This window comes from Grampus griseus (genome assembly GCF_964374135.1).
Source record: "Grampus griseus genome assembly, chromosome: 18".
Classification (NCBI taxonomy): Eukaryota; Metazoa; Chordata; class Mammalia; order Artiodactyla; family Delphinidae; genus Grampus; species Grampus griseus.
In genome coordinates, this window is record NC_139012.1 from 61,220,774 (window position 1) to 61,246,873 (window position 26,100).

Consider the following 26,100-nt stretch of genomic DNA (forward strand, 5'->3'; position numbering starts at 1 on the left):
CAGATACCAATAAGATAGAAAATGAATCAAATTAAACTTCTCTTTTAAAAATACTGCACAACATAGAGCCATAAGCAAATATGTCATAGCTATATCATTTGTATATTTTGTGTAGCTACACTATTTTTTTCTTAGGTGTTTATTATATGCATTAATTTCCTTATATACAGCTCTTTATAATAAATATACAGCTCTTTAGTTGTATGTTATATAAACTTTTAGGATTTTGTGCTAAATAATTGCTTTATAGATGACTTTACAATTATGTACTAATTTTATTATTTCCTAATGGCTTTGGTTATTTCTTAATATTTTGGAGTGAGTTGAAATTGAAAATATATGAGGTTTCATAAATAAATAGAACTGAAGACTAACGTGTATCATTCTTCAAAATGATTTTCAGAGGTAGTAAATTTTATAACTCTTACCAAAACTGGAAGTGAGTTTAAAGAAGGAAAAATCAAAATAAATTTAGACATAGGGACTGAATTATTATAATAATACCTAAATGTAAAATTCTCATGATAGACTTATACTTCATTCATAATTTTTTTTAGTAAATTTATTTATTTTATTTATTTATTTTTGGCTGCATTGAGTCTTTGTTGTGTGGGCTTTCTCTAGTTGCAGCGAGCAAGGGCTACTCTTCGTTGTGGTGTGCTGGCTTCTCATTGCAGTGGCTTCTCTTGTTGTGGAGCACAGGCTCTAGGCACATGGGCTTCAGTAGTTGTGGCAGGTGGGCTCAGTAGTTGTGGCTCACGGGCTCTAGGGCACAGGCTCTGTAGTTGTGGCGCACGGGCTTAGTTGCTCCACGGCATATGGGATCTTCCCAGGCCAGGGCTTGAACCTGTGTCCCCTGCATTGGCAGGCGGATTCTTAACCATTGTGCCACCAGGAAGTCCCCATTTATAATTTTATAACTTTATATATTTTTACATGTTGCAAATCTGACTGAATTTTTGCAAAAAAACAAAAAAAAAAAGATCTTTAACATGCTTCTAGTGATTGTTGCATAAATGAGTATATGGATACAGCCATACCCACAATTTTCCCTGACTTAAAGACCTCAATCTCTACCTTAAGATGTGGACTTTCTTTGTTTTCAGGGCAAGTTTTACAAATGGAAGATGATCTGGTGATCTCATTTCAGTTAATGCTGTGTGTCCTTGACTATTTTATCAAACTCTCACCTCCCGCATTACTCAAAGAACCATACAGTAAGTATTTTAAGTAATTTATGCCCCTCCTGCTTCATCATTCAACATTTTTTTATGGACTTACACTAGATCCAAAACATGGTTCTAGAGCCAAGGGAATGATAAAAAAGAAATCAGACATGGGTTCTGCCCTTAAGTAGTATAAGATATAGAAGGAGAGATAAGTAAGCAAGTAATTAGAGTATGTGGTTGAAAATAGTCTGGGCCAAAATATAGCAAATACTATGGGAGTTGAGGAGATGAGAAAGTTTTCCCAGCTGGGAAAGACCAAGGAAGACCATAAAAAAGTGGTGGCATTTGAACTGAGTGTTGAAGGAGTAGTTAGGGTTTGAGTGTTGTGGTAAGTTGGGAGACTGCACTCCCAGTAAAGAGAAAATCAAGAGGCAAGGCATAGATATGAATGAGACTGCACAGGGAAGAGTAACGCATTCTATAGAAATGGATTAACTAAATTTTTATTATTGGAAGCTGTAATGATTATGTGACTGACTTTTTTTTTGCATATGAACTGTAATTGATCCACTTCAGTGGGTGATGAGATGGGAGGTGTATTTAAATAATAGCTATTGCTGAAATAATTAGATAGCATTAAGCAAAGACAAGTATATTCCTCTTAGAATGGAATTGCTCCCTTTGGTGGCGTGTAGAGTAGGATTTAAAATCACTTAATACACTATAGAGAAATGTAAACTTAACTAAGGTTTAGCTGACTCCTTGCTCCTAAAATGTTGACAGTATTAGTAATACTAAAAATAATAGGGGAAAGATCAAAACATGGAAGTCTCAAAGTGTTGAAGTGGCTGAAAAGCTGAAGCCTAATTAATCTTCGTGAACAATAACTTCCTGGAAAAATGAAGCAGAATTTTGAAAAGATGTTGAACATGGCTTGACAGAAAAGGCAGGTCATTTAGCAGAAACCACATGCAACACAGAGGGGAAAAAATATAAAACAATATATTTTTAAAATTTCTGAATCTTTAAAAATTTCCTTTGTATGCCTTTTCCTCACTTTTTAAAAATGTTATAACTTGAATAAGTTGATATATAACTTTAGGTTGACAGCCTTTGTTCTTTTGGATAATTCAAATGTACATTTAATTCTGTAAGTGCCATCTTAAATAGAAAGCAGGATAAGGTGTTGAATTAACTGGCTATGATAAACTTGCAGTTAGCTTTTTATTATGAAGAATTTCAGTGAGCATAAAAGAAAGTCGTATAATAAGCTTCCATGTACTTATCACCTGCCCTCAGTGCATAACTTATGGTCAACCCATAGTCCTATCTACTGCTCAGTTCTACCAGCGATATTATTTTGAAGCACACTTTTGCATACCATTTCATCCCTATAAATTTCAGTATGTATCTGTGAAAGATAAAGTCTTTTAAAAAAGCATAATGACAGTACCATTCTCACACCTAAAAATCAATTAATAGTGATTCTTTAATTCCACCAAATATCTAGTAAGTATCCATATTTTCAATTGTTTTATAAAAGTAATTTTAAAAATTTTTACATGTTGACTAAATCAGAATTTAAATAAGATCTCTACTTTGTGATTGGTTGGTATGCTTTTAAGACTTAAAAATTTCCTCCTCCATCTATCTTTCTCTTTTTTTCTTGTAATTTATTTATTAAATAATCAGGTGGTCTTGTTCTGTTGAGTTTTCCATGGTTTAATTTGTAGTGATTGCATCCTATGGTGTAGTCTTAACATGTTCCTCTATCCTGTCAGTTTCTTGTAAGTTTGTTGGGCCTAGAGGCAGTTAATACTTTTTATACTTAGTCATCTGTAATCTCTTTAATAGCTATATTCACATTCAGTTTGAATTGAAAATGCTCAAAATAATCCAGGGTATTTTTTTAAAATTACAATTTAGTGTCACATGAGTATATTTGTATGCTTAATTTTTTAAAAGCATCGTAATTTATTTGCTAAAACTTTAAAAAATTTATTTTTTATCCTGTATCTACAAATTGAATCCATAAATATATGCTTATTATTTTTTAGACTCTTTTAAGATAGAAAACATTTTTTCCCCTTGCAGACTAGTAGGATACACTTAATATTAGTTTATAAGTTGGCTATTTCCCTTGCATTTTTCATATTTGTCTGTGGGGTTTTAAATTTCTTTTTGGGCTAGTTGGGGGCAGAAGAGAATAGGGATGGTAGCAACTATGACCAGTATATAACTTACAGTAGATATTCAATAAATAAAGCTGTTAGCTTTTTAATGAAGCCTAATAATAAAAGTAGCAGAATGTTACCAAGATTATTTCTGACCTTCCGAGTTATAATTAGAATACTTCATTATTTTATACAGTGGAATGTGCAATTGTTCTTATCTAATTTACCATTTTTACAGAAACAGCTGTAATACCTATTAATGGTTCACCTCGAACACCAAGGCGAGGTCAGAACAGGAGTGCACGGATAGCAAAACAACTAGAAAATGATACAAGAATTATTGAAGTTCTCTGTAAAGAACATGAATGTAATATAGATGAGGTAATTTAACTTCATGATTTCTTTAAAATAGTTAAAGTAGATTTAGATGTAAGTTCTTCCTAACAGTATTTAATTCTTTTATGATGAGCTTGCTTTTTGTAATTAGTGCCAACTCTTTTGCAGTAGCAAAATATTTAGAAAAAGTTTAATTTTCATATTCAGTTACTTTGATTTTAAAGAGAATAGCTCCCTCACTCTGGAATCATTGAAATGTACATGATTAAAGCAATAGTTTTCAAATGTATTTGTTCTTTGATTCCTCTGTGGTTACTGATACGCCTAATGTTTTCAAGTATCCTGCTCAGAAAACCCTAGTGTTTTGATTTAGTGCTAAGTGATACCAACATTAAGTTTCTGTTTAGCCTTCTGTAGTTACTCTTTTTCTAAATATCACACCAGATGTTAATGACTGGTAGAGGATACATGAACACCCAGGAATTGCTTATCTTGTCAATAAAATCTGGAATGTTAGAATTGGAAGGAATCTTACAAGTAATGTACTTGGCCTCCTTTTACTAATGAATAAACAAGCTTCTAGAGACTGATAGCTGATTACTAACAGAGTCTATGCTTTGGACCATCTGCTACCAGTGCTTCTTTCACTGTGCCATGCTCTTTCTCTCATAGACTGTTATATTGTCCAAAATTCACTACCACTAGATAGCTATGTGAAATGTTGCATCTTTGAAATTGCTCTGTCAACTCTGGGAAGGAATTGAGGGTATGATCTCAAAATCTAGTTTAAGAAGTGTTGGAATGATTTATCAAGATATCTGGGTTTTAGCACTGTGGCTTTTATTAATTTTAACAAATATATAGATATAGACATATAGCTGTATCAACTTTACACATGTAATATATTTACTTTTCTAGAATAACAAATTATCTTTGCTAATAAGCTGACAAATGTAGTTGAAATATTTTTTTTTACTCCAGTCTGTTGCTTACTCCCTCAAGGTAATGAATAGGAATAAATGCAGTTTTCTAGTTCCTGGTTGTTAGTTCTCTGTATTTTAGAACTACTTATAAAATTGCATTTCAAAAATCAGGAATAAATCATGTTTTTCCTTTTTATTTTAAATAATGCTTCTATAATTTAGAATGTAATAACGATTTGTAAAGTGTAGGTGATTAATAGCTTTTGGGGTAATTCATATTAATTTGACATTTGATTATTTACATGTAGCATTTATAGTTATATAACTATTGGTTAGTTATATTTATGGTTATATAATTATTGGTTAGTCACACTAATTGGTTAAATAGAACTACCCACCTTATAATTATTCCAGTTCAGTGGGAATTAATTAGAAAACAATACTAATATGTATTACAGAAGCTTAATTCTTAAAGCATTTTTGTGAAGCAGAAGATAGGAACTTATTAATAGGAAGATATTAAATTATTCTACCTCAATAAATGTAGACTGCAAATTGGAAAAGGAAGTTAAATGAAGAAAAGTAAGTTGTTTAAAATTCCATAACACTTTGCCCGTGTAAAATAGTTAGGGGTATAACTCCACGTTTTCCAAGGACGGTCTTTATTATCCATGTTAAATGTAGGGTTTTTTGTGTGAAACTGCATAATGACCAAAACATTTTCACTCGGTTTTGAATAGAATTGTTGGGTATTTGTATGTGAAATTATCTTCTTATACAAGCAGGTGATTTTCCTAAATTTATGCTGAAATAATTGACTCGATATTCCCTAAGCTAGGTATGTGTGTGAAGTGGCCCAAAAATATGCTTTGGGGAGAAATCAGAGGCAGTGTAGAGAAATTAAAAGAGTCTTGGCTTTGATGCTAGACAGATTGGGTTTCAATTCCAGCTCTGCCACTTCCTAGCTGTGTAACTTTGGTGAAGTCGCTTAGTATTTTTGAGCCTCGCATGTTTTCACCATTTGTTAAATGTGGGATATTGAAGTTGGTTTCGATGGATTTTCTTCTTATAAATCCCATTTCATTAACAATTCCCCCCTGCACCTCCATTTTAGGACCTGAAATCTGCCTCACATGAATTAAAAAGTGAATAATTGAATTAATTATAAATAAGCATCACACTGGGTTGAATGTAACTCATTGATCAAAATGTCAGTTAACACTTTCATTCTATTGTTAATAGTGACAGATTTTTTTAAAAAAATTTTAATTATCATGTAACTTTATCTTTTTCAGGTGAAAAATGTTTATTTCAAAAATTTTATACCTTTTATGAATTCTCTTGGAATTGTAGCTTCTAACGGACTTCCAGAGGTAATCTGAAAGAAAACGTAATAAAAAATTAATGTGTTTCGGGACTTTAGCAAGGGAGGAATAGTTGCCTAAATTTCTTAAGATCACTTTACTGTATATTAAATGTTTTTTACTCAAGGAAAGAATCTAAGTAGAATTGTGGTGAATCAACTTTATATAGTAAGAAAAAACCCCTTTTGAACCCATTTATGCTCAAATGTATAAATAAGCAGCATTTAAAAGTTTGCACTAGAAGTTGGTTTGTACTAAAATTTTTCAAAAATCAGAATGTAGGCTTTTGAACTTCTAAATGCCATTAAATATTTAAATAGAAGTAAATATCTGTAATCAAATTTGATTCTAATTTACTTTGCTGCGCTTCTTTAAGCATAGGAGCCATGATTTGTGCCATCAACATTACTAGCATTACTGTACTTGGAGCAACTCTTTTGAGGCTTTTTTTTTTTGGCCACAGCGCGTGGCTTGCAGGATCTTAGTTCCTCCACCAGGATGGAGCCCAGGCCCCGGCAGTGAAAGCCAAGTCCTAACCACTGCACTGCCATGGAATTCACTCTTTGGAGTATTTTGAAAAAGCTGCTTAATTGGATGTAGCTTTGGTTGAAATGACTGTGATTATACGGTAGAAATGTTTTACCTTAGTGGTGTGCCATCCATCCATCTGTTGCTTTTCACATTTTTCCTCATATGTCTTGCTCTTCAGTGAGAACAGAACAACTGAGAACTTTGTGTGGTAATGTGTGGAGAAAAGAATGCTTAAATAAATGATGAAGAACAAGTACTCAGTGAGGAAGCAGCGTTTCAAACACACCTAGTATCAGTCACCAAGACCAAAAGACATGAAATCAGAGAGCTAGATTGCTGATTTTATGGCCTGAGTTGGTAGCTAGTCCTCCTTGAATTAACTAACTTACTCATTCAGCAGTTATTTAGTGAGTGCTTAATATATGCCAGGCATTGTGCTGGATATCATCAATGCAGAGATGTAACTCACAGTCATTGTCATTAAGGTGCTAGTGGAAGAGACGGGCATAGAAGTAGAACATTAACAGGAGTCTACAAAAGTCTAATAGATGTGTACACAGGGTGTTGTGATATCTCAGAGGAGGACTCCCTAATCCAAAGTGGGCCAGATAGGTTTTGCGGAAAATTCTTTGGAGGTGATGTGGTTTCTGAGCTGAGTAAGATTTTTGAGAAGTGGCATTTCCAGGGGTTGGAAATTATAGATTTAAAGGCACAGTGATATGTGATAGTATGGTCTGTTCTGTAGAGTGAGTGGTAAGACATGGTACTAAAGAAACAAGAAGGGGCCAAAAGTTGTATTTCTGAGTTCTATTACCAACTTATATACCAAAAAATATGCTGTTTACAACTCTAAAGAATCTTGAACATTCATAATTTTTTTTCCCTCTGAAAGGATTACAGGGTTATTATTAGAAAATTCAAGATAAACTTTACATTATATAGCACTAATAGCTGCCAGTCAATAAATGATTGATAATTAATACCTAACTGACATAGGGCAGGAATGACGATTAAGCCTTAATCAAACATGAATGGCTGATCGGCCTAAAAAACTTATGCAAACAAACAAAAAGTTTACATTTAACTGGATTTTTTCCTACCACTCCTTTTAGAATGCAATTTTAACTCTCTCAGGTTGGAAACACTCTGGCTTTAAAAGTCACAGGAGGGCTTCCCTGGTGGCGCAGTGGTTGAGAGTCCGCCTGCCGATGCAGGGGACACGGGTTCGTGCCCCAGTCCGGGAAGATCCCACGTGCCACGGAGCAGCTGGGCCCGTGAGCCATGGCCGCTGAGCCTGCGCGTCCGGAGCCTGTGCTCTGCAACGGGAGAGGCCCCAACAGTGAGAGGCCCGCGTACCACACACACACACACACACAAAAGTCACAGGAGAAGGCTGCTAAATGGTTTTCTACTGGGCACTGGTTTTTATATTATGATTAGAATATTATGAATCAGAACTGATAAAAGAATTATAGTTTGTAGCATTTGGAAAAGTGCTAAGATTGGAAATAAATTGTGCAAGTATGTTAATTGGGCTAATTAATTGAGCTTATACTCTTGCCCAAGATACGTAACTGAAGGGAGTCAGAGTGAACCAAAGGATTTAGAAAAGATAGGAAGAATACATAATAAAGGTCTGTTACAGTGTTTGAAAAATTATTTTATATTGATAAGTGTAGTAGAAGATTAAAAGTGAGTGATGTATAGGATGGAGGATCTCGGCAATTAAGTGGTTATAATAATGTCTTTTCATCTTACAGTTCCATTTCAGTACTGTTCTGTAGCATTGGTGATCCTTGTCTAGATAAAATGTGAGATATGTGCATAAAATAGGTTTAAAATTGAGTTGAAAAAAATCTGCAATTTTCTTTACTTCACTTTTAGATATGCCTTATTTATATTCCATGTGAAGTCTGTATAGTGTAAAATTAAGTGTATATTTTTATGAAGATTCTTTAATTAAATCTGTATTTCTGTGTACTGAGAAGTAATGACATGAAAAGGATAATCATCAATATTTTTTGCCTTTGAGGTGGAAAGTCTCTCTAAACAATATGAAGAAATTTACCTTAAAAACAAAGATATAGATGCAAGATTATTTCTGGATCATGATAAAACTCTTCAGGCTGATCCTACAGACAGGTATTATACATGATATATTATTATTTGTTGATATGCTGGTTCATTTTTTAAAAAGTTAGTATAAAATTGTATTCTCTTGAATTGTCATATAGAATCCTAAAGTAGGAATGGTTGACGGTAACTACAGGCACCTGTGAGATATTGTGTTTTCCGTTCCAGGCCATTGCAATAAAGCAAATCACCGCAAACTTTTTGGTTTCCGAGTGCATGTCAAAGTTATGTTTACAATGTACTATAGTCTGTTAAGTGTGCAATAGCATTATATCCAAAAAACAGTGTGCGTACCTTAATTTAGAAATACCTTATTTCTAAAAAATAACCATCATATGACAATGCAGAGTTTACAAACCTTCAATATGTAATAAAACACAGTATCTGTGAAGCACAGTAAAGCAAAGTGCAATAAAATGAGATACGCCCGTAAAAAATTTTTGAATGATTGTAAGTGTGGTTAATTTTAAGTCTTCAGCATGAAATCTTTTAATATTAACTAAAAAAATATGTATATATATAAAATTTGGAAGTTAAACACAAATAAAATGTTTCAGATTTTAAGTCAAAGTAAGTTTTTGGAAGGCGTAATGTTTGAAAAACTTGAGTTTTATTTTTTGATACTGAACAACCTTGCTAGTAATATCATCAACATCTAACATTCTAGAGAAAACAAACATCTAACTTTCACTTTCAAAAAAATTCTTAGTGATTGGTACACCGTTTGTTGTAAACCTAGTGGAAAGAAACCCAACTTAAAAATTATGATAAAAAAAAATTTTATTTATTTAAGCAGCTTCTGGATCATCTATTTCCTATCACTTCTATTATTTACTTAACCATTTTGTATGATGTTATGAGTCAACAGAAGGTACTTTACTGCTTTTTTGACTCATAAATCACAAATTGTAAGTTTTCAGTCTGAATGACTTTGTTTATCATTATTTAGTTTTGAAATGCAGAGAACACCACGAAAAAGTAACCCTGATGAAGAGGTAAATGTGATTCTTCCACAGACTCCAGTTCGGTATGAATTTTCTTACTTTTGATTTTCATTATAATTATTTATTCAGTACTTTATAGTGCTTCGGGTTTATTCATTTGTTTCATTATATATTTGTATATACATGCAGCAAATATATATTGAGTGCTCTTTGTATGCCAGACATGTTACTAGTTGCTGAGGATATGATTATTAGACGTAGTTCTGTCTGTCCTTAAGGTATATAACCCAGAATGAGAATGTGTTCCATTTCAGTATATAAAAAAGAGAAAAAAAAGTATCACCATTTGCTCTGTATATAACCTAGAAAGATTGGAGCCATTTTTTAGTGTCCTTTTCCTCACTTGCTTCCCACATCTAATCTGTTTTCAAGTCTTGCTGAGTCTGCCTCCTAAGTATTTGAGTTCATCTACTGTTCCCCATTCCTACTCTTCCCACCCTTGTCCAAGATATCTCTCTCCTTCTCTTGGAATTTTTGCAGTAGCCTACTAACTGATCTTGCTGTTTCTACTCTCATGACTATTCCTCTCTCCCTATCACCAAATATATTCTCCAGAGAGCCCCCAGAATAATATTCTAGAAATGTAAATCAGATCATGCTTTTTTTTTGGCCACAGCGCGTGGCTTGCAGGATCTTAGTTCCTCCACCAGGATGGAGCCCAGGCCCCGGCAGTGAAAGCCAGGTCCTAACCACTGCCCTGCCATGGAATTCACTCTTTGGAGTATTTTGAAAAAGCTGCTTAATTGGATGTAGCTTTGGTTGAAATGACTGTGATTATATGGTAGAAATGTTTTACCTTAGTGGTGTGCCATCCATCCATCTGTTGCTTTTCACATTTTTCCTCATATGTCTTGCTCTTCAGTGAGAACAGAACAACTGAGAACTTTGTGTGGTAATGTGTGGAGAAAAGAATGCTTAAATAAATGATGAAGAACAAGTACTCAGTGAGGAAGCAGCATTTCAGACACACCTAGTATCAGTCACCAAGACCAAAAGACATGAAATCAGAGAGCTAGATTGCTGTTAAGTTTGTGATTGCTTCCTACTGCAATTGAAATACAGTGCAAATCCCTTAACAGTGCCTACAAGACCTTATATGATCTAGCTTCTGTTACCTCTCCAACCTCATCTTGTTTTCCTGCTCATTATGTACTAGCCAGTTTTCTGAACTCTCCAAAATCTTCTTTTGTACTCAGTGACCTTCATATTTGCTTTTGTTTCTTCTGTTTTGTTTTTGTTTGTTTTTTTTTTTGCGGTACATGGGCCTCTCACTGTTGTGGCCTCTTCCGTCGCGGAGCACAGGCTCTGGACGCGCAGGCTCAGCGGCCATGGCTCACGGGCCCAGCTGCTCCGTGGCACGTGCGATCTTCCCGGACCGGGGCATGAACCCGTGTCCCCTGCATCGGCAGGCGGACTCTCAACCACTGCGCCACCAGGGAAGCCCCACTTTTGTTTCTTCTGGAAACTCTTCCTTCTTTTCTATGAATTGCCAACTACTACCCTTCTTTTAGGTTCAGCAAAAATACTACTTTTTTGAGGACTTATTTCTCTCTGAAGTATTTTCCTTTATTATTCTTTCTCACAGCATCCTGTTCTATTCCTTCAAAGTATGTATCACAATTTGTAATTATAAATTCATCTGTGTGTTTGCTTGTTTTTGTCAATACCCACAATAGTCTTTAAGTCCATACCACATGGACCATGACTTTCTTGTTCACCATTTAATCATTAGGAGCTAGGAGAATACTTGGTACATAGTAAAACAATCAGTAATCTTTTCAAATGACTACATAGATACATAAAAATACATTTTTGTTTAAATATGGTAAGAGACATAGGACAAGTTAATGAGATGGCACAGAAGGGACTTTATGAAGTGATATTTGAACTGAATTTTGAAACATGTAAGTTTGTGTCACAGGAGACTGACAGCATGTGCAAAGGCATGGAAGTATGAAACAACATGATGCATCTGGGGAACTATAAGCAGCTCTGTATTGATGGACTAAATGGGAAGATGAAATGGCAGGAGAGGAGGGTGGGTATTAGATCATGAAAGGCCTTATATTCCATACTCAGAAGTTTGGGCTTTAACTTGTGCAGGATATGGCCTGTTGCTATACCTGGGTGTTAAGCAGGGCTAGGATAAAATCAGACTTGATTTGTGAAAGTTTACATGGTAGTAGTTTGTGAAAAGATGGACTGAGGAGGGCGTGGTGAGAAATAGAGAGACCTGTCAGTCTGTCACAGTGGTTAGGCAAATTAGGATAACCTGAGGAGTTTTTTTTTGTTTTTCAAAGTACATATGCCTAGACCCTGCTGCCATAGACATAGTCAGAATCTCAAAATGCTCTATTGCAGTAATCCAGTTGAGAGATGCTGAAGATATGAACCAAGAGGTAGGCAGTTGGAGTGAAAGAGCAAGAACAGGTTTGATAAATAGTTGATGAATTCATATTTAGAATATTATTCTTAAGGCATTTATGGGATATGAAGAAGATAATGTAGTAAGTAGTAGGATATAACGATCTTATAGATTTGGGAATCATCAGGGAGAGTTAAATCAGAAAAACAGGGTCGGGGGGGGTGGTGTGATGAATTGGGAGATTGGGATTGACATGTATACACATACACTGATGTGTATAAAATGGGTGACTAATAAGAACCTGCAGTATAAAAAAATAAATAAAATTCAAAAAAAACCAAACAGAATGAGGTTGCCTGAAATGAGGGTGCATAATAGCAATAACGGTTGGCTAAAGGCCGAACCCTAAAGAATGCTAGCATTTAAGGATGAGATAGAAATTAGATTAAAGAGAATGAGAGGTGTGATTGGGGAGGCCAGAGAATGAAGCCAAAGAAGCCAAGGGAGGAAGGGAGTTTCAGAGGAGAGCAAGTGTTTAAGAGTGTCAAATACCTCAAGAAAATCAAGTATCAGAACAAATAAAAAAGATATTTTGGTTTTAGCAGTTGGTCACTTATGACTTTAGTCATTGTGGCTTAAGTAGATTAGTACATGTACACGTCACAGAAGCAATATATTTAAAAGTTGAGGAAGTGTAGATATCAGTTTAGAGAGGCTTGACTGAGAACACTGAACATGTTTTATTAAATAATATTTAAAGACCCTTTTGGCTATAAACATTCTACAGTTTTTTGCATCATTAAACAGTGCCTACAGAGTAGCAATGAACTGCTACTCCAAAATTGGAACATTAATATTTACCATATACCATACACAGACACGTGTGTGCGCGCGCACACACACACACACACACACAATTATATAATTAAAGAGATCTCAAAGAGATTGACCTACTTTTACGTTTTTGTGATGATGACTTCTAAAATTATGTATCTTTTCATCTTGAAGGTCTTTGTAAAGGACAGTCACTTGGTTCTCTACTTGAGTTACTAAATATCTTACTGTCTTTATTTGAAAATTTTTAATATTTATTTGTAATAATGTTTTCTTAAAATATTACCATTTTGATGCCAGTTTATGTTTTATCCTTAAAATAATGTCATTACTTTTTCATCAATTGTTTTGTTGATATTTAGTTCTATTAGTAAATAAGCATATCAGTTCTTTAATTATAAACTTACTGATGATCGACATATGCTTTCTTAAAGATTTAAGTCAAATGTAATTCCTCATAAACAGCAGTACACTAAGGCTTTTATAAAGTCTTATTTCAGAGAACTTCTTAAAGATAAACAGGAGACAATGAGATTGAAGATATGTGTAACTTATGAAATAGATACTTATCATTTTTTCTTTTTATTCCTTCATTGCTTAACACTTCTTCCTATTTTTTTCTAGGACTGTCATGAATACTATCCAGCAATTAATGATGATCTTAAATTCAGCAAGTGATCAACCGTCAGAAAATCTGATTTCCTATTTTAATGTAAGCCATATATGAAACATTATTTATTATGATATTTTGGCAAATAAATTTGAAATTAGAAGTTAAAATACTGAGTGTTTTTTTAAACACCCATTTCCCAACCAACATGTAGTTGTCTATTATCTCATTTCTTGCTTTTTTTTTTAAATTTTATTTTTTGGCTGTGTTGGGTCCTTGTTGCTGCACGCGGGCTTTCCTCTGGTTGTGGCGAGCGGGGGCTACTCTTTGTTGCGGTGCGTGGGCTTCTCATTGCAGTGGCTTCTCTTGTTGCAGAGCACGGGCTCTAGGCGTGCGGGCTTCAGTAGTTGTGGCACGCGGGCTCAGTAGTCGTGGCTCGTGGGCTCTAGAGTGCAGGCTCAGTAGTTGTGGCACACGGGCTTCGTTGCTCCGTAGCGTGTGGGATCTTCCCAGACCAGGGCTCGAACCCGTGTCCCCTGCCTTGGCAGGCGGATTCTTAACCACTGCACCACCAGGGAAGCCCTCTTGCTTTCTTTAACTCTCCAAATTAGATATTATTAGTAGTACCATTTTATTTAGACAGTGTTGTTTTTAGATTTTCTCATATTTACTTTTTGTGTTGCTCACCATTCTTTTTTATAACTTAGACCTCACTTTCATAATTATTTTCTTCTTTCTTCAGATACATCTTCTAATCATTCCTTTAGTGGGGGTTAGTTTGGGATGAACTTACAAGCTTTTTGTTTTGTTTTTTGTCTTAAAATATCTTTACTCTTGGACTTCCTTGGTGGTCCAGTGATAAAGACTCTACTCTCCCAATGCGGGGGCCCGGGTTCGATACCTGATCAGGGAACTAAGATCTCACATGCCACAACTAAGACCTGGCACAGCCAAATAAATAAATAAATAAATTACATACATATATACATGCATAAATATTTTTTTAAAATATCTTCACTCTTATTTTTTGTAAGGTAGTTTACCTGGATCTTCAATTCTAGGCTGACCTTTACTTTCTCTTAGTAGTTTGAAGATATTACTTCACTATTTCCTGGCTCTCATTGCTACTAAGATGTTTTCTGTCAGTCCATCTGTTGTTCCTTTATAGTTTATCTTTTCTCTCTGGCTCTTTTAAGATATTTTCTTTGAATGTGACATTAGACAGGATTTAACATTTGCCATATCTCTACGGTCTTTTTTATTTAGCCCACTTTCATTTACATTTCTTGAGTGGCCCTGTGTGCATTGCAGTTGGCAACTCCTGATGGACCCTGAGTTTGATATCTGAAGGACCCCTGCTAGCCTCCCTCCCCTCAAAAAAGGGAGAGAGGAAGAGAGAGAATGAAAACTAGTGTCTATATTCCTTGTTTGCTCTTTTACTCCTTTAAAATCAAGTGAGGCTTGGGAGCCACTGAAATGCTCATCTGTGGCAGTTGGATGAGGCTAGGAGACTTACTAAAATTTGGCTTATCCGGTAAGTGCTTTGTGTGGTTAACATTCCATTTAATATCATAAGCTGCCTGTGGTTTTGTCATATTCTTTGTTGTCTTGTTTATATTTCCACCCCCCCAAGAATTAACAGAGTATTCTCTATTGTGTTGGCTCAAAACTGATTTTGTTTGTCCAGTTTGCATAAAGTTGCTTTTATTTGTGGGTTATCTGTAGCACAAGAATATTTCCCAAACATAGCTACCCAGTTACTTAGAACTTTTAGAAGGGATAATGGTAGAAGTAAAAAGAATGATAATCTCTCTCTTCTTAAATATTGTTTTCAATATTTCCTCCAACATTTGGAGTATGTAGGAAGTCTTTTTTATTTTAAACTACTTCAGTTAGGTAGAAAATTCTGCCTCAAAGACATTTTCCAGAGCTCAGTTTAAAGCTTAACATTAAATGAAGCGCAACAGTTTAACTGCAGAGTTTTATGTACACTACAAATGGCCTATCTCAGAGTGGGCATATCTTGAAGACCATTAAGTTTTTCTTTGAATTTGCTTCTTTATTAGTTCAGGTGTCTTCATTTTAAAAATTAATGGCATCTTTTCTTCTGTGTGTAAGTAAAATCTTAGAAGCTATAGACATTTTTTTCTTCCAGTTTTATTGAGATATGCTTGATGTACAGCTCTGTATAAGTTTAAGGTATACAGCATAATGGGTTGACCTACATACATCATGAAATTAGCATCACAATAAGTTGAGTGAACATCCATTATCTCATTTGGATACAAAGTAAAAGAAATAGAAAAAAATTTTTTTTCCTTGTGAAGAGAACCCTCAGGATTTACTCCCAACAACTTTCATGTATAACATACAGCAGTGTTAATTATATTAATCATGTTGTACATTACATCCCTAGTACTTATTTACCTTATAAATGGAAGTTTGTACCTTTTGACTGCCTTCATTCAGTTCCCCCTTCCCCTACCCACCCCCCGCCTCTAGTAACTACAAATTTGATCTTTTTTCTATGAGTTTGTTTCTTTTTGAAGTATAATTGACCTACAACACTGGGTTAGTTTCTGGTGCACAGTATAGTGATTCGATATTTCTGTACATCTCAAAATGATCACCACGGTAAGTCTAGTTACCATTTGTCTCTGTACAGAGATATTATATAATTATTGACTGTATTCCCTACACTGTACATTTCATACCTGTGACTCATTTATTTTGTAACTAGAAGTTGGTACCCCTTAATCTCCCTCATCTGTTTCTCTCTTTCCCCACATCCCTCGCTTCTGGCAACCATCTGTTTGTTCTCTATCTCTATGACTCTGTTTCTATTTTGTTGTGTTTGGTCATTTGTTTTTTTTTTTAGATTTCACATATAAGTGAAATCATACAGTATTTGCTTTCTTTGTCTGATCTACTTCACTTAGCATAATACTCTCTAGGTCCATTCTTGTCACAAATGGCAAAATTTGTTTTTTCTTTATGGCCAAATAATATTCCATTGTATATATATACCACATCTTTATTATTCATCTGTCAATGGGCACCTAGGTTGTTTCTATTCTTGGCTATGGTAAATAATGCTACAATGAACATAGGGGTGCATATCTTTTCAGATTAAGTGTTTTCATTTTCTTCAGATAAGTACCCAAAAGTGGAATTGCTGGATTGTATGGTAGTTCTGGTTTTAACTTTTTGATGAGCCTCCAAACTGTTTTCCACAGTGGCTGCACCAATTTACATTCCCACCAACAGCGCATGAGGGTTCCCTTTTCTCCATAACCTCGCCAACACTTGTTATTTGTTCTCTTTTTGATAATAGCCGTTAGACAGACGTGAGGTGATATCTCATAATGGTTTTGATTTGCATTTCTCTGATGATTAGTGATGTTGAGCATCTCATGTGACTGCTAGCCATCTGTATGTCTTCTTTGGAAAGATGTGTATTCATTTCTTGTGCCCATTTTTTTAATCAGCTAGTTTGCTTTTTGGTGTTGAGTTGTATGCGTTCTTTGTATGTTTGGATATTAACCCTTTATCAGATATATCGTTTGCAAATATCTTCTCCCATCCAGCAGGTGGCCTTTTCTTTTTGTTCATAGTTTCCTTCCCTGTGCAGAAACATTTTGGTTTGAAATAGTCCCACTTGTTTATTTTGCTTTTGCTGCCTTTTCTTCCAGAGTCAATTCCAAAATACCATCTCCAAGACTAATGACAAGGAGCTTACCACCCATGTTTTCTTCTAAGAGTTTCATGGTTTCAGGTCTTATGTTCAAGTCTTTAATCCATTTTGAGTTAATTTTCGTGTGTGGTGAAAGACAGTGGTATAATTTCATTTTTTTGAAACTGGCTTTCCTGTTTTACCAACACATTTATTGAAGAGACTGTCCTTTTCTTACTGTATATTCTTGGCTCTTTTGTGGTAAATTAATTGATCATATGCATGGGTTTATTTTTGGACTCTATTCTGTTCCATTGATCTCTGTTTTTTTGTTTTTGTTTTTGTTTGCGGTACACGGGCCTCTCACTGTTGTGGCCTCTCCCGTTGTGGAGCACAGGCTCTGGATGCGCAGGCTCAGCTGCCATGGCTCACGGGCCCAGCCGCTCCGTGGCACGTGGGATCCTCCCGGACTGGGGCACGAACCCGCATCCCCTGCATCAGCAGGCGGACTCTCAACCACTGTGCCACCAGGGAAGCCCTGATCTCTGTTTTTATATCAATAACAAACTGTTTTGATTACTGTAGCTTTATAATATAGTTTGATGCCTCCAGCTTTGTTCTTCTTTCTCAGGATTGCTTTGGCTATTTGGGGTCTTTTGTGGTTCTGCACAATTTTGAATTGTTTGTTCTATTTCTGTGTAAATACCTTGGAACTTTGACAAGAAGTTTATTGAATTTGTATATTGCTTTGGGTAGTATGGGCATTTTAACAATATTAATTCTTCCACTCCATGAGCATGCAGTAGCTTTGCATTTACGTGTGTCTTTTAACGTTTCTTTCATTAGGGTCTTAAGTTTTCATTGTACAGATCTTTCACCTTCTTGGTTAAATTTATTCTGGATACAACTGTACATGTGATTGTTTTCTTAATTTCTCTTTCTGAAAGTGTGTTATTAGTGTATAGAAATACAACTGATTTCTCTATGTTGATTTTGTATCCTACAACTTTACTGATTTTTTTTATTAGTTCTAACAGGTTTTTTGTGGAGTCTTTAAGGTTTTCTATATATAATATCATGTCATCTGAAAATAATGACAGTTTTACCTCCTTTCCAATTTGGATGCCTTTTATTTCTTTTTCTTGCCTAACTGCTCTAAGACTTCCAATACTATGGAATAAAAGTGGCAAGAGTGGGCATCCATGTGTTGTTCTTGACCTTAGAGGAAAAGCTTTCAGCTTTTCACTGTTGAGTATAATGTTAGCTGTGGGCTTGTCATGTATGGCCTTTATTATGTTGAGGTACATTCCCTCCATACTCACTCTGTTAAGAGTTTTTATCATAAATTGATGTTGAATTTTGTCCAATGCTTTTTCTGCATCTGTTGAGATGATCACATAATTTTAATCTTTTATTTTGTTAATATGGCATATCATTGATTGATTTGCAGATATGGAACCATCACTGGGATAAATCCCACTTGATCATGGTATAAGATCCTTTCAAGAATATTAATGTATTCTTGAATTGGGTTTGCTGATATTTTGTTAAGGATTTTTGCATTTGTATTCGGGAGGGATATTGGCCTATAATTTACTTTCCTTGTGGTGTCCTTGTTTTGGTATCAGGACAGTGCTGGCCTCATAAAATGAGTTTGGGAGTGTTTCCTCATCTTCTGTTTTTTTGGAATAGTTTGAGAAGGATTTGCAGTAATTCTTCTTTGAATGTTTGATAGAATTCACCAGTGAAACCATCTGGTTCTGGACTTCTATTTATTGGGAGGTTTTTGGTTACCTATTCTTTCTTCTTACTAGTAATTAGTCTTTTCAGATTTTCTATTCCTTATGATTCAACCTTAGAAGGTTGTATGTTTCTAGGAATTTATCCATTTGTTCAAGGTTGTCTAGTTTGTTGGCATTCAGTTGTTCATAGTAGTCTCTTATGATCATTTGTATTCCTGTGGTAGCAATTGTAATATCTGTGAGGCTGTTTTTGATGGATAATGGAAAGGGCTAACAAATCTGTTCTTCCCTAACTTGCCAGCAGGAAATTTAGATAATAGTTTTTTAGTTGTACTCTAGTATTTTTGGTCACTATTATCCCAGAATGGAATCCTTTATGTTCCTCATATTTTCAGTAGTTGTATTTACCTAGTTTATTGTGGAAGTGTTTCCACAGTATAAACAATTGAGAGTGATAAGTCATGTAGTATAGAACAGAAAATGTTAATTCTCTGATTAAACAGTATCCTCAATGTTAATTCGTGTTTTTCCTTCTTAAAGAATTGCACAGTGAATCCAAAGGAAAGTATCCTGAAAAGAGTGAAGGATATTGGGTACATCTTTAAAGAGAAATTTGCTAAAGCTGTGGGACAGGGATGTATGGAAATTGGATCACAGGTAACTTGAGTTCATTTTGATTAGTGCCACTATATAGTAAATAATTTCAAATGCAACATCTGTCCCAGTTGTATAAATGCTGTAATAGTATCTGTCCAATAGTATAAAATATTGGAAGATACCATATCCCAGCTGCTTGTGTATGCTGCTGTTTATGGAAAGCTTTATGGGACAGCTCCTCTCACTCCATTACAGAAACCAAAAGTAAACATGCAGAAAATTTTAGAAGAATTGTAGAAAATTTAAAAAATACAGTAAGAAAAAAATCAAAATCTTGCTAACATTAAGTTTTTGGTGTATATTCTTTAACTTTTACATATATGAATATTCATGTGTGCATATACTTATACAAATGGAATCATATTATACATGCCATTTATCAGTGATGTTATTAAATGATGTTGTTTTTACTATTACTATTATTATTTCAGAAAATCTAAAACTAATATATGGTAAGCCAGTGGGCTCTGGATCAGAGCCCTGGGTTTATATCTGGTTCTATCATATATGAGCTGTCATCTAACTTCTCTGAGATTCAGGTTTCTATATTTGCTCTGCTTTTCTCTGTGGCATTAATGAGGTAATATATAAAATATATTTGAAAACTGTAATCTACTATACACATTTATTTCGGTGTAGTAAGGTTATATTTTGATTCTGTCTGTGTTTTAAACCATTATATTTAAAAGTTCTTTTTGGTTATATATGAAATTTGTACTCATAATTTGGAATGAAGGATTTTGGTGTGTGTTTGTCTGTGTGTGTGTGTGTTTATCTAAAATTTGACTGTTCTTTGGACTAATGAAAACTAGTTGTTTGATAACTTTTTGCTTATAAGATCAGGTAGGTCTGATTTTTGCCTTTGACCAGTTTTATGGAAAGAGACTATTATCTTAATCCTGGAGAGCTATCTTGAAAATATGTGTTCTAGGTCACAAGAAGTATTACATTAGTATGTAAAATGGTTAAAATAGTACCAGGTACGTAATATATTCTTAGTACACATATATCTGTTGAATGATGTAGACTGAAGTGGAATGATAGAAAACCAACTACTGGACCCCTCCTCTTGAAAATTTATCAGGAATGTTAAAACCATCATTTTATACTTAAATCTTGAGTTTTAGACAAGCAAGCTTTTGTGATCTCTTGGTAGCCATATTCCTAAGAAGGGTCAGGAATGTGTCTCAAGAGAAAACTTTTAAAAAATCAGTAATTGTTATGGTTTTCTAAAATAGTGGGATCTAATTTTTTTTCTTTCTTTGTAGCGATACAAACTTGGAGTCCGATTGTATTACCGAGTAATGGAATCCATGCTTAAATCAGTAAGTTTAAAAGAATATAATAGAAAAAAAATTTAATGCTGACACAAAGAAGGCTTCAGTTAATTTTTTTTTAATCTGTTTTAGGAAGAAGAACGATTATCCATTCAAAATTTTAGGTAAATTTTTGTTTTAGTAAAACAATTTCTTCTTTTTTTAAAAGTAAATGTTACAAAATCATTCTTTTTTTTCCTTTAGCAAACTCCTGAATGACAACATCTTTCATATGTCTTTGTTGGCATGCGCTCTTGAGGTTGTAATGGCTACCTATAGCAGTAAGTTAAATTTTAGTAAATAAACATTTTAGTTCAATTTAAAGTTAAAAAAAACTACTTACCTAATGTGTGGTATGGGTTTTTGTGGTGGGCGGAATGGAGAAGTTAAGGAGTTAAGGAGAAGAAATGCATATTTTAGATCAGTGTATACTGAAGAATGTAATTGGTCACCGTAATGTGGTCACCATAAAGTGGTTTATTAACCTGAATTATTTCATGTCATCTTGGGAATAGTTTCACTAGACTCCTATTCTGGACTATCCTGAATCCAGGAAATGTACCTATTGAAACCCCTTCAAAGACTTATGAGACTGTAAAATGCCTGAGGAGTACTACTGAGCAGATTCCACTGATATGGAAGCACTGCTACATATATATTCTGTGGTTATGAGACGAAAGGTTGGAGCTAGAATCCACCAGATAAACAGAACAGAGGTCATCAATAGTGTTTTTTTTTAAATATAATTTTAAACACGTATTATTTTGCAAATAATGTTGCAAATGTCCAAAAAAAGTTTTGTTTGCAAAAAACAACAGAAGAAAATTTATCTAAGGATACAAATATATAATAAAAGAGGAACTTAAATTAGTAAACAAATATGGACAACTGTGAATCCTCATTTATAAACAAGAAATGCATAATTAAAACATATTTACTAACCAATCAAATTGTCAAAATCTTAAAGAATCACTTCCTCTCTTAATCGAGGATTAATGAGACAGTTAAAATGGATATGCTAATGCATTGCTGGTTAGATGTTAAACGTGTCCCGGATACAAGTTTAGGGTGTTTAAACCTTTGAAAATTTGATATAAGCTGTGAGCCTTCTATCCAGGAAAGACATATATATGCACATACACTCAAACTTTGGAAGCCTATTTCCTAGGAGTCTGTGGACCCCAGAATAAGAAATTATGTTCTAAATAAAAATTTTTGTTTAGCCTTTCTACTGTGTTTTAATTTTTTGTTTGATAAAACCTTCAGACCAAAAAATATGTCATTCAAGGCTTAACATTTCATACCTAAGTTACGTTTTTCTTTCATTTTTAGGAAGTACATCTCAGAATCTGGATACTGGAACAGATTTGTCCTTCCCTTGGATTCTGAATGTACTTAATTTAAAAGCTTTTGATTTTTACAAAGTGATTGAAAGTTTTATCAAAGCAGAAGCCAACTTGACCAGAGAAATGATTAAACATTTAGAACGATGTGAACATCGAATCATGGAATCCCTTGCATGGCTCTCAGTAAGTAACTAGCTAAAATAGTTAAAGATACTCATATGCATATGGATAACAGTTATCTGTTAGTGAGAGGTATTTGTTAACATTTACCTCAAGAACAAATATGAAATGTTTTTTTTTTTTACAAATATGAAATTTAATGAATAATGTTGTTTCAGTGTATAGCCCAAGAAGCAAGTGGAATATTAGAATGGAGTTTTCTTTGAGCTCCCCAGACTGTCTGATACAGGGATTTATTTATGAATAGCTTTTCTTAAAGCTTGGCACTTCAAAACAAAGCAGAATTCTTTAACGTATTTGGGAACTTTATTTAAAATAGAGGTGTCATGTATGAAAATTTAAATGTCTACTCTTAAAATTTCAACAAAATGATGAAAAAATTGAGATTATGCTATTGATATGATTTAAAAATACAGATTTTTAGTTCAATTTTATCTGATTTTTTTTGTCCCATTGTTAAAGGTAATCCAAAAATCTACACAATTATAGTTATTGTTTATAGCATTATAAGGGCACAAAGCATATTCTCTAGGTAGTCTATTTATAGCATATAACCTATTGATAAGGCTTTATTTTAGTAAAGGTGACATTTCCTATGTAGTAATAGTAAAATATTTATATGGAGTTCTTCTGTTATGCTCTTTAAATCTTCATAGTTGGGTAATACTTTGTTAAGCATCAGGTTTTTAGATTAATATAGAGTTGGTTTCTTCTGAAATTGTTGCATATGCTAAGCATATATCTTTTCATTTTTATCAGTATATAGAAATGGCAATAGAAAAATTAAGACTTTAGTTATATTAGAATCCTAATCTGTACATGTAAACCAAGTTTTACTTTTTTGATATTTTAAAAATGTAATGTCTAAGAGTAACTTGTTTCTTAGTGCTTTTCTTGTATTGCTGTATAGACAGAGTGGATAGAAAAGGAGAGAAGTATGGGAAGTTGATAGAAAGACACTATTGCTAAGATTGAATTGGGTAACTCCTTTATACAGGAGCTTCCACTGTAGAAGAAAAGGAGTGGTTAGGAGAAAACTCTCAGAATCCGGGGGTTAAATGAAAGTAGCAAAAATAAATAAATAGATCAATAAATGAAACAAGCAGATAGAGTACTTTTCAGAGGCTGTTGTGCCCTCTCTTCCTAGAAATTGAAATCAAGACATCACTGTATTATCTGAAAGTGACTATTCTCATTCTTTTAGAGAACTACTTTTATTTCCATCAGTACACATCTGCTGTATGCCTTGCATTGAGATAGACATTGTGAGGATATAGAAAAGACATGAGCTCTGAAAGTTGTGGAGGAAATAGTAGAAATGTATGGTTTAACAACTGCTTGTGCTCAAGCCTGTTTAGTTCAGTTACTGGTGTTCTAGGATTCAAAACAATATTCCTTTATTTTTGAGAATTTTTGGAGAAAAAGTGACATGTACAAAGTCTGGAAAAGGGTATAATTTTTTAATAATAGGATGATGTGGAAGTCATAATAAGCCTCTGAATTTAAATTCTAAGTGTGGTATTTCTAGGGGATGAAATTATAGATGATTTTTAATGTTTGGATTTTTAAAAAATCAACACATACTACTGTTTTAATTGTGAAGAATGGAGTGGTAGTGGGTAACTGTTAAGATAAGTCATCCTACACAAACACAATATGTGAATTTTTCCTGTGAGAATAATTGACATTTTAGAGAAGAGACATACTATAGATCTATTTGAGCTTTCACAGGCTTTAGGATTTTTTTCTTTATTGAAGTATAACATATATACAGAAAAGTATATATCACAAGTTGTAGTTCAAAGGATTTTTTACAAATTAAATATACCCACATTACCAACATATACAATAGATCAAGAATCAGAGCAATGGAACACACCCATGATAATCAAAATCCAGATCAAGAATCAGAGCAAACTTTCATGGTTTTTTTGATTCTGTATTATAATGAGTCTCTCATTAAACTGTAGTGATTTATAAGAACATATTCAGTGTTGTTTACCTAGGGAAACATCAAGTGATATTATTACTTACTTTTACCTGTTGATAATTTAATGAAAGAAAGAACATCATTGTATTTTTAATGGTTGCATAGGGAAAGAGTTCAGTATCTTTACTTCACAATCTTGAGAAATAATAAAGAACAGAATAACTATAAGAAGGAATAAGCACACTTCTGTTTCTTTTGATCCCAGAGAGATTAACAGGCAATATATGAATGTAAAATGCTAAACAATCTATTGAAAAACCTAGTGAAATCTTGTTCTCTGGAAATTTGGAAGATTAGAGGTGGTTTAAAATGAACCATACCTAGGGCTTCCCTGGTGGTGCAGTGGTTGGGGGTCCGCCGATGCAGGGGACGCGGGTTCGTGCCCTGGTCCGGGAAGATCCCACATGCCGCGGAGCCGCTGGGCCCGTGAGCCATGGCCGCTGAGCCTGCACGTCCGGAGCCTGTGCTCCACAACGGGAGAGGCCACAACAGTGAGAGGCCCGTGTACCGCCAAAAAAAACAAAAACAAACAATAAACAAAAAATGAACCATACCTAAGCGTTAGATTGAATGACTTCCGGATGTTTAGACCTCTTAAATCTGCTAAGCAGTTTATAATGCCAGCAGATGATGAGGTGAGATTTGGATATTTTACTTTCAGTATATTCAAACTGTATCCGATGTTTTTGGTAAAATCTTTGTAAACTGAAGTAGACCAGGTACTTTATTCTCTAAATGGTCTTTTTTGTGGGCGACTGTGGACTTTCCCTGTTGATCTCCCCACATCTCTTGCTGCCTTAATACTATTTCTCTCACAGCCACCTGAGAAATTTTTTCATAAATGCAGAACAAATCTCATTATGCTAATTTCTCAAATAAAAACCTTTTGTAGGGGACCTATGCATCTGGTAATATTAAAGATAGAATCCTGGGGAGCTTCAACATTTAAGCAATAGAAAAGAGAAGCCTATAAAAGAGATTGAGGCATCTGATATTCCTCCTCAGAGACTGGAGGAGTATCAGAAGTGGTGTCATACTCGCTCTCTGAAAGAGAGGGTACTGAAAGGTCTGAGTGAGCACTTGCTGTTTCAGACACTGTAGGAGCAGTCAGTAAGAACTGAAGAGTGTTCATTAGTTTCAGCAATAAGGAAGCCACTGGTGAAGGTAGCGAGGACTGTTACAAGAAGTGGTGGGGGCAGGAGTAGATTGCAGTGGAATTTGGATGAGATGTGAGTGAGAGATAAAGTGGAGACAGTCATTATAGATAGCTTTCATCAGTCATGTCTGAGAAGGGAAGTAAACGTATAGCTGGAGGTATGTGAGGTGGAGGGAAGATTAGTTTTTAAGATGGGAAAGGAAGGATTAAATGTTGACAGAAAAGAGCCATTAGAAATGTTATCTATTGCTGGATGACACATTAGTGGCTTAAAACAATCATTTTATTTTGCTCATGATTCTGCGGGTCAGGGATTTGGGAAGAGCTTGACTGGGTACTTCATCCCTGACCATGTAGTATCAGCTGGTGTCTGAGGCAGGATCCACTTCCAAGATGCTTCTTAACTCTCAAGTCTGGAACCTTGCTGCTTCTTGGTATGTGCTCACCTCTCCCTTCCTTTCTTTCTTTTTCCCTCCTCATCTCATCCTTCTGGGCTTCTCATGTGAGAAACTATGCATCTTATAGCATTTTGGTTTTAGAGTACTTGTGCTTCTTACACAGCAGCTCTTTATCACTGGTTTTAGGCAATTTGATTAT

The 26,100-nt window shown here is 34.5% G+C and overlaps 1 protein-coding gene across 7 annotated transcripts in view; it reads left to right on the forward strand.

The window, feature by feature from the left end:
- Window positions 1-26,100, forward strand: part of RB1 (RB transcriptional corepressor 1) — a 134,526-nt gene that overhangs the window by 44,288 nt on the left and 64,138 nt on the right. For all 7 annotated transcript variants that reach the window (XM_082675726.1, XM_082675725.1, XM_082675727.1 and 4 more), the window contains exons 7-17: window positions 1,107-1,217; window positions 3,582-3,724; window positions 5,898-5,975; window positions 8,530-8,639; window positions 9,580-9,657; window positions 13,458-13,545; window positions 19,399-19,515; window positions 20,784-20,840; window positions 20,925-20,956; window positions 21,036-21,112; window positions 22,164-22,360. In XM_082675726.1, coding sequence (XP_082531852.1) covers window positions 1,107-1,217; window positions 3,582-3,724; window positions 5,898-5,975; window positions 8,530-8,639; window positions 9,580-9,657; window positions 13,458-13,545; window positions 19,399-19,515; window positions 20,784-20,840; window positions 20,925-20,956; window positions 21,036-21,112; window positions 22,164-22,360 — 1,088 coding nt within the window. The remainder of the gene's footprint in view (window positions 1-1,106; window positions 1,218-3,581; window positions 3,725-5,897; window positions 5,976-8,529; window positions 8,640-9,579; window positions 9,658-13,457; window positions 13,546-19,398; window positions 19,516-20,783; window positions 20,841-20,924; window positions 20,957-21,035; window positions 21,113-22,163; window positions 22,361-26,100) is intronic.